This window comes from Chamaea fasciata, unplaced genomic scaffold (assembly GCF_029207755.1).
Source record: "Chamaea fasciata isolate MVZ Bird 193981 ecotype frontalis unplaced genomic scaffold, bChaFas1.0.hap1 SCAF_18, whole genome shotgun sequence".
NCBI classification, from domain to species: domain Eukaryota; kingdom Metazoa; phylum Chordata; class Aves; order Passeriformes; family Sylviidae; genus Chamaea; species Chamaea fasciata.
Genome location: NW_027094103.1, coordinates 3,616,076 through 3,632,156, shown reverse-complemented (window position 1 = coordinate 3,632,156; position 16,081 = coordinate 3,616,076). Strand labels below are relative to the sequence as shown.

The 16,081-nt window shown below is 47.0% G+C and overlaps 1 protein-coding gene across 1 annotated transcript; it reads right to left on the bottom strand.

Moving 5' to 3' along the window:
• Nucleotides 1–256: 256 nt before the first annotated feature.
• On the bottom strand, nucleotides 257–15,245 carry RAB35 (RAB35, member RAS oncogene family). Its single transcript, XM_066199470.1, has 6 exons — nucleotides 15,143–15,245; nucleotides 11,410–11,460; nucleotides 10,533–10,656; nucleotides 3,247–3,371; nucleotides 3,035–3,159; nucleotides 257–2,519 (listed from the first exon to the last, which is right to left on the bottom strand). The coding sequence occupies exons 1-6, from the start codon at nucleotides 15,192–15,194 to the stop codon at nucleotides 2,391–2,393; spliced, it is 606 nt and encodes a 201-aa protein (XP_066055567.1). The 5' UTR covers nucleotides 15,195–15,245; the 3' UTR covers nucleotides 257–2,390.
• Between the last annotated feature and the right edge of the window lie 836 nt (nucleotides 15,246–16,081).

Genomic DNA, 16,081 nt, shown 5'->3' with positions numbered 1-16,081 from the left:
ACATTTAGGAAACTTCACATCAGCACCACTAGAGACACGGTCCCCACCCCTTCCAATTGAACAGTGATGGCAAGAGCAGAGGTAACTGCTACCCTGCAGCCAGCTCTGGGAAAGAAAAAAAACAAAAACAAAAACACGTAATTCCCACTTTAAGCCAGGAAGCTGGACCTGGATTGATAGAATTCCAACCAACCACAGCCACAAAAACCTGGACTCAAAGAAGACCAATTTTTCCATATAAGAGAACACTCCAGGCTTGGGTGCACCATTTCCTCATTTTATTGCATCATTTCCAGTAAATTCAGACATGTTCTTTACTTCTCCCTATTTGAAGTTACTCCCTCCTAGATCTGCACACAGCTACCAACAAGATTCCCAAAGTAACACAGCTGGGCCCCCCAGTCTGCAGGGGGAAGCCCCAGCACAGCTCCAGGGGCTGGCCCAGCACACACCACATTCCACACTGGAGAGCAGACAGGATGGACTGGTGTGACCTAAGCCACCACTTCCCACAGCCACTCAAGTCTTACAGTGACCAGAGCTCACTCCAGCAGCATCATCCCAGCTCACTGCAATTCTTGGGTTACCAATGCAAGATATGTGAAGAAAAGAGATGGGTGAAGGCAGCTGGATACGTATCCCCAGCACCTGAACCGATTAAAAACCCACGTGTTACACATTCATTGTTTGCACTTCGGAAAAAAACTCTTGAAAGTGATTGACTGTGATGTGATTGTATCATCAGGGCTCTTACCACAACCTGAAAAATCTAAAAAAATGCAGGTAAAATAAGTGACTAAAATGTAGCCTCTCCTGGGGAAGGGGTGAGGGAGGGAGAGAAGTGGGCTGATTCCAAGCTCATGGACATGAGTGAATCACATCCTACCAAACTAAGGCCAGAAATTCCATAGGGCCACTTCCTGGCACATGGAGTATGTCCACCTTCAAGGCCTTAAAGGAAGTCATACCCTCCACGCCTTTTAAGGTACAATTACTTTTTAATATCAATTAGGCAATAATTCAGGTGCTGAGCATGTCCTTTCAGCCCAGACATTTGATATTTTAGTTACACACACATACACTCTCCAGCTTTAACTACATCTATTCAGGCTGAGGAAGTGAGCCCTTGTTTTCCCAGAAAGGCTGACGAGGGCCAGGAAGATGTTGCTGAGCACAGCAAGCCCAGTTTGTTTCCAAGTGTGATCCTCCACCACCACATAACCCAAGCAAGCAAGCTTTCCATTTCTTTGCATTAAACAGCAGTCCTCCTTCCTAACAGAAGAATCCTGGGAATGATTCTGCAGCTTTCATATTCAGACATCAGTAAGAAGAGCTGGATTTTATCTCATGCCTTTTCTCTCTTAAAAACAAAAGCTTTGCCACCAAAATTCACATTCAAGTTCAGATTGCCTATTTGTGGACAGGGCAACAAGGAGAAGTTTGGGGTTTTTGGCAGAATCACGTGATTTTTGTTCTTCTCAAAAGAAATGGACCCTCACTTAGGACACTGGCAGAACCAGAAGCAGAGGTCAAAGTTGTTAAACTTTGCTTTAAAAAAACAACAACAACAAAAAAGTTTCATCCAAACAAATCCCACTTCTGCAGGTCAGTTTGTTTTCCAGTATCTTGATACAAACTACAGGAGAGCACAGGTACAGCTGGGCTGCAGCGCAAAGAGGTGAAACCCAAGGATCCAGCCACAAATCTGGATGACGGCAAGCTGAAATTCCAGGCCCCAGCAGCAGCTCCAGCTGCCAGCCCAGGGGCCGGTGAAATGAAACCCCAGGCTCCAGCAGCGACACCTGCAATCCTGGTACCTAGAAAAACACAGCCTGAGCCCCAGGAAAAGCCTGGGACTCCAGGAGAAGCCAGGGGCCCCAGGGGCACCAGTTGCCAGCCTGGAGCCCAACAGAAATGCAGCTGGAGGCCCCAGGAAGCAGCCACTGCCAACCTGGGGCCAACTCAAATTTTAAGAACTTTTAAACTTTTTCTTTAAAAAGATGAACTCTGCAGTCCATGATTGGTTGACATTAAGAAGGCAGAAGAAGCCAAAGCGACAACAGGGAGGCGAGGCTGGTTAAAGCAATATACATTATATACAAACTCTTGGGTTAATTAGTCCACTTGGTAGGCAACGTCCTTCTTGTCTACAAGGCGCACTGGAATGAGCAGGGGAGGAGAGGGGGGCAAGATTCCATCCCATACCTTCTTGGCACTGCAGTGGTAAGGTGCCAGCGCCTCTTGATAGAAAACATGGAGAAAAAATAATCTTTAAATAACGGCACAAAACTGAGAAAGTCCTCCCAAAGCCTGCCCCAGTGGAATTGCCCGAGTCTAGCTGGAGGGGCTGATCTGTCTGAGAGCAGAGTCTCTGCAGCAGGGAAGGGGCATTAGCAGCACCTCTTCTTCCTTTTACTGTTCTTCGTTAGCTTCACCACATCGTTCTGTTGCTGCTGTTGCTGCTTTGCTAAGTTTTCTTTCTTTGCTCGCAGGACAAGCTCTGTAATGCAATTAAACATCTGCAAGAGAAACAAGCACACTCAGACCACCCCAGAATTCGGGCCGGCTCCTGTGGGGTGCTGCTCCTTGGAAGCCATTCCCCTTTTCTGTGTGTTTCAATAATGCTTCAGAGACATCCCCCAACCCACTATGGCCTGAGTGGAAATCCAATACCTTTTCCCAACCCACTCCCAAACTAAACAGACCCATTATCCCTTTTTAAAAACTTGGGCAGTTTGTCAACTGAGGCCAGGAGTGAAGCCTGGGCAGTCCTACCTCCTACAAGCATTCTCAAGTCTTTCTTGCCTAATACGTGAGCACTGTAAAGCTACTGAAAATGCAGTGTGGGCTCCTTCATTTTGCTTCCCCAGTTCTTCCAAAAACAGCTGAATGTCTCTTTTTGACATTTTACCTACTACTTGCAACTCATACGAGCTTACTTTTTCTTTCTCAATGGGAAGAATGGAATTTTTATTTCTTCCCACACCATTATCCCCAAATCATTTTATCTCTACTCTTCTGAATATTATATTACCTCTTCCACATTAATATTTTCTTTGGCGCTGGTCTCAAACAATTGGATCTCCATCTGCCCAGCAAATTTATAGGCATCTTCTGTTTCTACCACTTTTCGGTCTGGGTCGTCATTCTTATTGCCCACTAAAAAAGGAAAGAGAATAAAAGTCAGTTTGGTATTTCAGCAGGCCAGCCCACTAAACAAGATGCTGTAACTCCCTGGTTACCTACCTAGTATCCTGCAGACATCATCACAATTTTGATTAATTTCATGCAACCACCGTTTTACATTCACAAAAGATTCTGCGCTCGTTACGTCGTAGACAACGATGACCCCGTGTGTCCCTCTGTAATACCTGTGGGGCACAAAAGGACAGCAAATGTTAACCCAAGGGATCACCTTCTCTTCCACTGAGCTTCTACAGGATTCACAACAAATCCTCAAGCTATGGTAATCAAATGGCCTCATTTTCTTTCCACTGAGACTCACGTCGGTCTTCTGTAACAGCTTGATCCCAAGCTATTCCTCCCAAACTGCAGAGCTCCCTGCTCATTCACACTACACAAATATGTTTCCAAGTCCAAAGACTTCTAAAATCTTCCTTGTCCAGGTTGTCAAGACCTTCAAAGATGAATGTTGCCTTCCAGCCACAGGACCAAAGGCAATGGTACCCACAGCACATCCTCAGAACTGGCTGTGATGTGAACCTTGGGGCTGTATAAACCACAGCAAGTTTTTGCAGTAATTCTGTTATCTGTGAAGGATCATTTACAGACTGAAATTTCAGCAGATCTCCAAATATACTCAACCTTCAACCACAGTTCTCGCAAGCTCTCAAAAATTTCTGTCTTGTTGAGCGACTGTGTTCTGATCACACCTTCCTACTCAACAGATCGACTCCATATGTGCCTTCAATACACTCTGCTACCTTTAGCCATTAAAAATAAGCTTTTTTTCAGTTTATTCCCATTAGTCTTGGGCAACTGGCACCTTTAAAAGATGATGCACAAGTCTGATACGCAAGAAAAATATCTGAATTCAGGTTCCAACATTGTCACCTGCATGAAGCTACCAAAGACAGACAGCATGTGCACCATGAAAATGCTAAATAAAAAACCAGCAGGCTCTACCTTCTCAGTTTTCAGCCACAATCACAAGGCTATCAGGTACATTCCCTATTGCAAATTAAGCAGCTGTGACCCAAAAAATAAAAAGGAATTGAAACAGGAAACAATCAATAGTGAGGTCTTCATCAGGATCCATTTTTTATATTATGTGTAGCTTCATTCTTTCCCTTTCATCCTCTTTCTTTTGATCAATATTAATTTTTTTAATAAAACAAACTCAAGAAACCAGCACACAAAATTGAGGATTTTCCCTTAAATTGTGACACCATTCCTAGACCTTGCTGCCTTATCACAAGCACCTCTTGTAATCCATCCACTGGACTTCAGAAATGCCTGCTGTGACCATTCTGCTCCTCTTTGATTTTTCCAACTCAGCAAACACACCTTTGAACTTCAAAGCCTTTGAACCTAACCCAAACACACCTTTGAGAAGATCTCAAAGTTTCAGCTCACTTTGCTACTGAAGTGCTTAAGCAAGTCACTGTCTCTTCCCACCTCCAGCCTCGCCATCCTTCTACAAGAGAAGCCACCTGCCTTTAAACACCATCACAGAGACTTGCAGAGAGGCACAGATCACCCCCAGAGTCACACACCTTCCTCTGCTGATCCCCCTGCAGCAGGCCCTGGGGCAGCAGTGCTGCTCCATGATGTTCTGCAGCAGGAGAACAGTCTGCTCCTACTGCCCATCTGGGCACTTGCAGAAGACACTCAAATACTTCTCCCATGCCACGTTTTACCAGTGACTTATGTCGTACAGTCACTTCCCTTTGCAAGAACTAACTCCGGCAGGAATGACTTATTCCCAGCCCAGGAGAAATCCTGCACTTTCAAATGTTCTAGTCCATTTGCAGTCAGTTCTTCCAACAGCTTCAAAACTTGCTACAGCACTGCATTTGTGCTTTACTTGATTACAACTCAACTTTATTCATAACTTGGATCCTTTAGAGGGAGAAGTACTCCGTGGCCTGAATCCACATGTTGCAAAAATAAAACCCATCCTCTCCTGACACTAGCATGCCCTGCACACTGGTTTTGATGAATACTGTTTTGTGTGACAACAGCAGAAAGGGAAAGATCCCCAATCCTACCAACACGCTGTATTTCTGCACAGCTGAACAATAAACCAATTACCTTCGAGCTCTCCTGTATCATCACCTAACAGTCTTTTAATTCAGCACCCTCAGGCTGACCTACCACTTCCTCAACAGCACTGAGCATTGCATTTGCCAAGACAACACTGAGCCCTCAGAGAAGCGCAGTGGTTCAGCTGTGCCTACGCGGAGCTGCTTCGTTCTGCTGTGCACACCGAGCCCGGCCTGGCATCCCTGCCAGCCCAGCCAGGGGCCCAACAGAGCATCCTGCTGCTCCTACCTTGCCCACACACCTACGTTTTCTTCTGAGCAAAGCAGCTGATGGTGGGGAGCGGAGAGCCAGCAGGCAGCCTGCATGCACCGATCCCACTCCTGACACATCGTCAGCACCATAGGATTTTGCTCCTGGGATGAGGGCTGTGGGCTGGGCCCTGCAGCAGAGACCACCACGGCAAAATGGGAACCCTGCTTGGAGCTCCTGCCGCTGATGTTGCCAACCACCTGAACAGAAATAGCTTCCTTTGTACAAGACAGCAACCCCTGACTCCTGCTGAGCGCCTACCAGCACATACTGCTTCTATTTTTGGAAGGGAAGATTGTCTGGCACATCGTTCTAGAAAGGTTGCCAACCCCTCATCTACACTCAAATGTCATTTTCTCTATTGGCTGTCATTACCAAGAGAGATAAGCCTGAGAGATAAGACCATGACTACCTGTTATTCTCTAACTCTTAAATCCCACAGCACACATTTTTTTCTCAAAAAGCTGGTCATGCTGTTTTCTATCAGTTGTTAGATATGGCTCTGCATCCTCGGTAACATTTTAGGCTTAACAAGTACAGTGAAGCTTCTCCAACCCCAAATGCAGGACAGTACTAGAAAACAAAATCTGATTTATCGTATCCCATACTTCAACTTCCAGAATGATGCAGTGCAGAATTGCTTTTATAACAGGTTGTGGGCTTTGGCGAGTAGAGAACAGATGGGGCTTTTGGCATTCAAGGAGGAGTAGGTGTAAATTTTGTGCTTTTGGCAACCAAGAGGTAGTTGAGACTTTGACACAAGGGAAAGAATGTCTTATCTCCTTCCCATCCACATTTTTGGAGAAATGGAGACCACAGGAATGAGAGCAGAAGAGACCTGAAGCCCTCAATCTGAGCCTCTCAGTCACAGAGTGATGCTGGCTGTCCTCTGTGTGGTGGGTGTGCTCTGCCATGCACTCTGCAAACACCCAAAGCCAGCATCTGCTGGTGGAAATATCTTCATAACATACAGAAAAAAATGTTCTACATCAGTTATTTACATTAGGAGTATCCATGAAAGTATCCTCCTGAGGTGAAAGACAACCAAACCTGACCTGTGTATGCCCTTGGATGCTTGGTAGCAGCCAACTATCTCCCATATAGCTGGAAGAGTTCCCTAGACCAAGAGGCCTCACATTTAGCTTAGTGTAGAAAAGGCTTTAAGAAGCAAACATTTAAGCTGAAATAAACATCTTATTGTTTGTTCTACCACTAGAATTAAATTGGGGGTTACCCAAACCTTGTCCTTCAGCCACCTGCATTCCCCCTCATGTCCCTTGGGAAACACAAGGGAACATTTGCCACTGATTGGGGCATTCCCTACTGCAAGAAACCAGTAAGAAAGTTCTCACATTTCCTCTAGCAATTGCTTCTCAATATTAACATCTGGAGTTATAACAACCAGTTTCACGGAGCACAGCAGTACCTAAGTCAGATTTAAAAGAGACACTGCGTCAGTCCAGTAGGACCCATATGTTGGTTTTTTTTCAGGAAAACATGTAACTTCCAAATGTGAAAGACAGGTCACTGGTTTAATCCAGCTTCCCTGTTTGTATTTCGCTACTTTGTAGCACACATTTCCTTCATTTTTTTCACTCATCTAGAATTCTAACCATTTCCAGAGACTTCTAATAATCTGGTTTCATACTCGTCTTTCTTTCAAGTTCTTGGAAGCACATCTATTGTCAGTCAGACCAGTCTTTTAACTACTAGCCTTTTAGTCGTATCTGCTTTACAAGACACAGCAATTCTGTCATCTCAAAGATCTTAGCCCTCTCTCAAGCATGTCCTTCCACAGGAAACCATGGCAGAAAGTCCCTCTGCTATCACTATTCATCCTGAGCTGGCATCTGACAACTATTATATAAAGCCTGAATCCTAAACCCACAGTCCTGAATCAGGACAAAGTAGTCCTGTCTACAAGAGGAAATCAAGTACAGGGACTGGCTGTTTGTGCATTTTAAGTATTCCTGCTAATACAGCTGCGTCCTGGCATGCTTAAATCCCTGGTGAATTTAAATCAAATTTAATTTGGATGACATTCCATGGCAACCAAGTTCACACAGATCAGCCTCTCCTCCCAGAAGGCACCAGCTATCCCAGTATTTCCACATTTAACAGACAATAAAACCAGCTGCCTTTAGACTTCCTAGTGTGAAATTCTGATCTAGTTTCATTTTCTTGAGCTTCTGTAAAATACTCCAGACCAACTTGATTTCTGTTCCGTAACAGTTTTATTCTGCTTTTCAGCTTTTGACTGTAGCTACAGTCAAGTGAAATCAAACTAGTACAACCTTTTAATGTTTCCCAATTTTCCACTATTAACTTCCCACCACCTCTACCATTTTGCAGTTCTAAGTCCACACAGCAGCACTACCAACCTATTACTGTAATTACCAGATGGGCTCTAATTTCAGGCTTGCTTGCCAGGCTTGGCTCAACATCAATCTGAACTCTGCCTTTCACTGTAAAGGGACTCCCTGACGTACTGTAATACTGAAGGAACACCTTTTATATTCTTAACTTCAGGCTAAACCTCAATCTAGTCAAAGACTAGGCAGACTACTACATTCTGTTGACAGGGCACTCACACTCCACCCATGATTTGGTAGCCAAGCCTTTTTGTAAGAACAAGCAAGGTTACTTGATTTGTCAGTCAGTTTAGGATAAATAAATCAGTTACAGTGCTACTTTGCCAATAAATGAAAAAAAAAAATAACCAAGCCAGCCAGAACCATTTCTAAAATGTAACTCTTATCACCTGGTTTTATAGGCGATATGATTAGGAACAGTAGACAAGCACAGCCAACCAACCTAGCAAGAGATGCCCTCATCCACTATAACCAGCATTCCCAAAGCGTTTTCCTCAACACTTCAAATACACTTGAACTTCTTGGCAGAGAATTGCAAAAAATGCAGATCTTTGCCCCTGACCACAGCTGAAATGCAGGAGTCTGTAACTACCAGAGCTAAGGCAGAAACCCCAAAATGTTAGCTGCCCCCAAAGTAAAATATGCCTCACTTGGGTAAAAAGCAATGCAAAAGGAAGTAGCAGCAAGCTCCAACAGGCACAAATGCCCCAAACCATTTCAGCTGATCTATTTTAGATGTTAATCAAGAAAAGAATTTCCATAAAACACTGCACAAAGTCCGATCCGCAGCTATTCCCCTTGACAGAAGGAATCCTCCTTTGCTGCTATTCCCTGCTCAGAGCTGGACACACCGTGGCTCTTCTCAGCCAGCTGGTATTCCCTGCTCAGAGCTGGACACACCGTGGCTCTCTCAGCTAGCTGGTATTCCCTGCTCAGAGCTGGACACACCGTGGCTCTCTCAGCCAGCTGGTATTCCCTGCTCAGAGCTGGACACACCGTGGCTCTCTCAGCTAGCTGGTATTCCCTGCTCAGAGCTGGACACACCGTGGCTCACTCAGCTAGCTGGTATTCCCTGCTCAGAGCTGGACACACCGTGGCTCTCTCAGCCAGCTGGTATTCCCTGCCCAGTGCTGGACACACCGTGGCTCTCTCAGCCAGCTGGTATTCCCTGCTCAGAGCTGGACACACCGTGGCTCTCTCAGCCAGCTGGTATTCCCTGCCCAGTGCTGGACACACCGTGGCTCTCTCAGCCAGCTGGTATTCCCTGCTCAGAGCTGGACACACCGTGGCTCTCTCAGCTAGCTGCTATTCCCTGCTCAGAGCTGGACACACCGTGGCTCTCTCAGCCAGCTGGTATTCCCTGCCCGGTGCTGGACACACCGTGGCTCTCTGAGCTAGCTGGCATCAGCCCCACGACCCAAGGCTCATTAGCGAGCCCCGGGCCGTCGGGAATCTGCAAACAGGAAGGCCCTTTGCTGACTCAGCAGTAACCGGGGCTGGCCTGTCACAGCTGACAGGGCCGCAGCACTGCACGGTGCCTCCCCCTCACCACTTCCTTCCCAAAGCTGCCTGCAGCGCTCAAACAAGAAGTGATGTCACACATGCAGGAACCCTACAAGAGGCAACCGAGCTTTTTCAAGCTAAACACTTAAGAAACAATGGGAGCAACCCAGTAATATCCGTATGGGAGTGCGGAGGAAAGGGGCGGTGCACACATCACGTTCAACTTTGGCATTTCTAGTGCTTTAGACATAACACAGATGTAACCAATCTCATTATTTTCAGGTCTGAGTAAATTAATCAGTTCATCAGCTGAAAATGATCCTCCTCTCAAATAAGAGCCAAAGGAGAAGTGAGTCATGAAAGACCAAGTGAAACACATGGATCTTTCAAGAATTATTTTGGTTAAAACCCAAGAAAACAAAAGTTCCATTTCCAAGTGCACTTTCCCCTCTTCCCCCGTGAGGAGTCCACCTTTACTGCAATCAGTTTACAAACACATTTTATTCTTAGCTCCCACCACCGCAGCTCTAGGTGTGGTTTCTTCAGGAACAGGAAAAGCTCTGCACACGCTGTTCAAAAGGACAATGAGTTCGAATCTGAATTCCAACCAAGGAAAAGGTTAATATCATGTGGGCGTCTGCTTCAGCAGAACTCCACACAAAGATAGCTGCTAAAGCATTTGTCCAAAAGGAAAACCAGGGATCAGAAATCCTACTCTTCCATCTCCAAGCTGTTCATTAGTTATATGACACTGACAGAGGGTTTGCACTCCGCTTCTGCAGTGCCTTCAATCACAGGGCGAACTTGTACAGGCACAGAGGCAAGTTGTCTACTATATGCAGTCTAATAACTCCAGTTCTACCATGTGGAAACCAGCAGCACAGGAATAAGACAAAGCCACCACAGAAATGCATAGAAGGGTGAGGAATTCTGAAATCCCAGTTCCAGACCTTGCCAAAACATCCATCACCATGGCTGATTCTGACAGAGCTGAGAGAAGCCTCACTGTACAGACCACACAGCCATCATTAGGTAATCAACTGCAACACTTGAATATTTAAACCCCAACTCTGGACTACGATATCCAGACCCAAAGCTACACAGCACAGAGGCTTTACTCACGTTGATGTAATAGTCCGGAAGCGTTCCTGGCCAGCTGTGTCCCAGATCTGGAGCTTCACCTTCTCCCCATTGATCTCAACTGTCCGGATTTTAAAATCCACTCCAATGGTGGTAATGTAGCTGCCTGGAGGGAAAGTGTGGGTAAGTGAGAACTCAGGTCTTGTTTATTTTGGATGTCCCAAAGCACACTTCTTGAACACTACTTGGCAGCAGCTTTCAGACTGAACAAGAGAACAAAGTTCCCCATATCTGCTTACTGTTTAAAATGGCTTATATCATGCTGATCTGCATATTTTTATCTGTAGCTAACAGCCTTTTTTCCCAGCCATAAAACCATACCACCTTTAAAATTAAAAGCTCAGTGTTACAAAATAAAATTATTCTTTTTCTATCCTATTGATCAAGAGTATGTACCCAAGTATCTCAAGAAATAGTAACTATGAGAGCATTTCACCTGTGAAAATTTTGAGACAACACTTTGCTTTAAATGCTTGTGCAAACACTTATTTTGAATACAGTCTATTCTAAGAGTTTCCTCCCAATAAATTGGTTATATCACAAATGTAAGTGGTTTACCACAATAGTCAATCAATCTAAATCCCAAATGGCTGATAGGAAATCTGCAGAGAGTACAGCATAACCTAAACCACCTAAGCTGTTTCTGGAGCCACCTCAGTATTTCAATACTCAGGGACTTCCAGCTGCAAGTGAAGATCAGACAGGATGGCCTGTACAGGCTCATACCAAGAGATGCCAAGTTAAAAGCATGATGTATTTCCAACACAGTTATCAGTGGACAAACACAGATTCCTTACCAACCAGCAGCACTGGAGCAAACCTAGAGCATTGCACTTACTGAAGGAAATAAACCACTCACCTGAGAAGGTGTTATCTGCAAAACGCAACAGCAAACTGCTCTTGCCCACACCTACAACAAACAAACACAGCAAATCTTTCAACACAGTCGTCCTGGGGGTCAGGGAACATAACCAGTGTTTTACCCATCCACTGCATAGAAATCAGCACATCATTTAGTACCACCCACCTTGACTGCTCATCTCCACACTCTCCTTGGAGATTTGACCAAGCACAGTCACCCCAAGAGTCAGGATGCTTCTGGAAGCAGTGCAGGGAGGGGGGACCTGTGCCCTCCCTCCTCCAGCCCTTACCAAACCCTCCAAGAACAGCTTCTGAACTGTGGTCAGTTCAAGAGGTCAGAGAAGAATAATAACTAAATGTAAATTTACAATCAGTAGGTTTACATCTGCAAGGGAAAGAGCCAAAGCTGAGCATGTCCTGTGAATTAACGAGGGCTCGGAACACTGCTCTGAATTCAGCACTCTATTGATTTCCACTTGCACATCACGTGTGACACCAGGTACACCACTGCCTACCTCGCACTCTGTGTGGAATTTGGACTGCTCTGACAATCACACCAGGGCTCAGTACTACAAAGCTCACATTAGCATGGCCACAGTATAACAGAACCCTAAACCAAACAGGGTTTGGGAATCAGTCCTGTATTGCCATCCCAAACAGCCTTGTTCCACATCTAACAGGAAGGGCACACACCTTTCTGAGGCTGTACCTGTTGCCAAAATGTTCCATGCAACGTCTCTCTAAATGCTTTGAGCAGCATTTCATCCAGGTTTTCCATAACTGATTGTTTGCACCCCGATAACACCGGGTTGCAGGGAAGCATTTTTCACGGTGCTTCAGACAAGAACTGTAAGAAACTCATTCCTGCACACCCACCTAAGGGAATCTGGGTATCCAAATGCCTCCACATTGTTATCTCTACATAACATCTCTGCTGTTAATGACCCTTCCTCCCCAAAATAAATCTGCTATGGCATGAATAGGAAATTCAACTTCACCAGGGTAATTATCTATTAAATCTGTTCAGGTAGAAGTTATTCAAGGTAATTATTTTGATGATGTATAAATTTTAAGTTCTTCTTAACAGAAGACCTATGCAAGGCTATGCAGAACTCCAGCAGATCTCAGCTGCTGGCATGTGACAACAGCTACCAACAAAAAATAAAAACCAACCTAAAAATCTGCATGATTACACTAAGCCAGGTCTCATTTGCAAAGAGTTCAAATCACCAGCCATCTGGAGAAGCCATGCTCGTTTCTCATTGCTACCAAGCTAAGGAAGAAAAGAGGCAAGGAACTAAAAAACACAAAGTTGCAGCATGCATATAATCAATACCTCTGAGCTCAAAAAAGGTAGCAGAACAGTTCCTGTATTTTAACAGAGGACTGGTTATTTAGCAATAGTTAAAGCTCTGCAAACACCGGTCAACAAAGAAAAAAAAAAAAAGAAACTAAGAGAAAACAAGAGTGTTTCATTCAGCAGCAAGTGCTGTGCCTCTTGACCAGGCAGCCTTGGCCTTCAGCTCAGTGAAAGGCAGGAAGGTGCCAGAACCTGCAGACTTGTCAGACTGACCACAGCACCACCGCCGAGCTGGGCCAGCCCTGGGCGATGCTGCAGAGCTGCACATGACACTGCTCTGTCACACTGCCCTCCACTGCACAAGCTGCACTGCTCCCAGCACGCTGGCAGCTTCCAGAGAGAAGAAACCTCCCGAACTCAGGAAGTTCTATGTGCTCCCAGTGACAGTGATCTCACTAAACAAACACTGCCTCTGACCCACACTCTTCACGCGGAGAGAAACCACACTCTTGGTGACCCCACACTTCCCACACAGAGCTGTTTGACAAGATCTGAAGAGAAGGCTCGCAGGGCCCGCAGCTTGTTGAAGACAGCAAAATAAAACAAAACAAAACAAAAAAAAAAGGCCTATTGACTTTGCACAATTTAAGTTAGAAGGAAATTTCAGTGTCAGACGAGATTCCAAGACCCATATCTTACTGAACGGTAGAGTGAATTAAAGAAGCAGATGCAAAGCACAGATCATCTGTATTATTTTTAAATATCTGGCACAGCTGAAATCACCAGCAGCTTTTCAAGATGACCTGTTCTAAAAACACACAAACCTACTACCCTCTTGACAGATTTGCTTACAGGGGAAAGCAGATGAGACAGAACTATCCTATCCAGTAACAGTCCACTTCCGATTGCAGGGAATAAAATGTCAATAAACAAGACAAGCAGTTTCGTGAAAGCAGGGACAAAGCCTTCCTGTTGGGGTGAGCAAAAACAAAACCAAAGAAAAATCAATAGTCAAACTACATGGTGAGATTTAATTACAGCAGAGAACCACAGGCAGCCTGGCAATTCTCACAACACTCCTTTCACTGGATACACCATAGGGATTTTGCTCAAGAAGACCGAGCTGAGAAAATTTATTTAATTGTTTAAAATGAGAAGTCTTCCTCAGAGTTTTCACCATCCTGTTTATCTTGCCTGAACAGTTTTGGAACTCATCAGCAAGCTACAGAGTTACTACTCAATGCAGAATGCAGCATTTGGTTGTAATAATCCACAGGCTCCCAGAAGTGCCTGGGGTTTAAGCTGCTCTGAAGCTGTTGTCTTGTCTCCCTCCTTAGATCCCTTCCTGCAGACACAGTTTAGTGTAGAATGAAACAGTTTTTACATGAAGCTTCTGAGGGTGACAACTGCCAAGATCGTGCAACATTACCCTTTCATCCAAGAGCTGTGCCTCGCTGCATGCCAGGACCTGCCGCCCCACGGACCACACCTCTGCTAAAAGAAGAGGGTGGATGCACCCTTCTCCAGTTTATGGAAATTCAACTCTAAGCTGCTGGAGTCCTACCAAGCCCGAGCGGCACCGAGGGCAGGAATCTTCCCAGTCCCAATTCCTGTGTACCCAGACCAAAGCCCCAGACACTGGCACAGTTCACACGCTCAGCCCTCCAGAAGTTTCTGAGGTTGCTGCAGAAGTATTTAAAGGTCTGTTTTCAAAAAACCTCAAACTACGCCTTTATCTCCTGTTTTTAGGTATTTGCATCCTATACTACAACGAGAAGTATGCAAAGCTACCACCTCTTCCATGATTTATTAATTAAAAAAAAAAAAAAAAAGGAAGTCTGGAACTGAGACTTCAGGCTGAAGCGCAGAAGAAGGTTTAAGGAATAATTAAGGTAATAATGGCTGTTAAAACGTACTAGCTGCCACACTGGAAACAATAGTCCTCAGGGCAGCCAGCCCTTCCCATCGATCCCTAAACTGCCTGTCACAGGGGAAGGGAATTCCCTCCTCATCCCAGCAACAGATCAGTGGGCGCCGTCAAAACACGCGCTCGCCAAGGTTGATGCCGGCAGCACTGCCGCTGCTGTCCTGACTTCTACGTGTCTAATCTGCCTTTTCCCAAACGCAGCCAAGCTATTTACCATAATATCCCGCGGTAGCCAGTTCCGCAGGTTTATCAGATAAAACCTCCCGGAGCCCAAGCGAACGCGCCCCGCCATTCACACACAGCGCGGGGTCCCGGCTCAGCCCCGCGCCGCGGCACCGGCGGCAAAACCCCGCGGGAGCCCCGGGCGGAGGAGGCCGCCCGGCCCCGGTTCCCCCGCGCCGCCCGCCCCGGCCCCGCCGCCGCACCCCGGCCCCTCACGGCCCGAGGGGCGGCCACCCCGCCAGCGGCCTACCCACGCCCCCGGGCCGTGCCGCCCGCGCTCACCGCTGTCGCCGATGATGAGCAGCTTGAAGAGGTGGTCGTAGTCCCGGGCCATGGCCGGGGCGCGGCCGCGGGCGGCGGAGCGGGCGGGGGGAGGGGGGGCGGGGGGCGGCGGCGGCTCCGGCCGGAGCCACTTCCCGGACAAACAGCCGGAACTGACAGCGGGGCCGCCGCCGCGCATGCGCGGGGCCGCCGCCAGGGTCCGCCGGCCGCGCCTCCGCGCCTGCGCCGGCCCCGCCCCGCGGCTGCGCGGGAAAACGGCCGCGCCCTCGCGCGCCCCGCGCGGCCGCGCCTGCGCCTGAGGGGCGGCGGGTGGGGCGGGTGGCGCGCGCCGGCGGCCATGGCGGCAGCGTGAGGGACCCGCCGCCCTCCGCGTCCCCCTCCGCGGGAACCTTGTCCTCCCCCCGTACCCAGCCGCCGGGAGACCTCCGTCAGCTGCCACTGTGTCCCCCCCTAGTCCCCGTAGGTGCTTCTGTGAGGGCGCGGCAGAAGGCAACGCTGCCCCGCAGGAAAGCGCCAAAGGCGTGAAGGAGAGCCAGCACTCCCGGCTCTGCTCCGAAGGAGCGATTTTGTGTAGGTACAGGAACAGTTCCCAGCGCAAGCCGCAGGTGAGGAGCCCCACAGCAGTGATATGAAATGCTCAGGTGTGTGTCACAGGCTTGGCGAGTCAGGCCAGTTTAAAATTAAATTCCTGGGGTTTTTAATCCAGAGATGTGCCTGTGTATGGCTCAGGAAGGCCCTTGACCTCACGCCCACCAGCAGCTTGCCTGATTTTATCAGTTGCACAGACACCGACTACACAAATTCTGCAAGACTATGGTCACTTTTTAGGTGATCGCCACTTCTAAGCAGAGACATGGCACAAGAAAAATGCTGAGCTTTTCTCTGATTAATTTTTCTAAAAAACACATTTTCACTGGTACTTGAACTCCTGAGATCAAG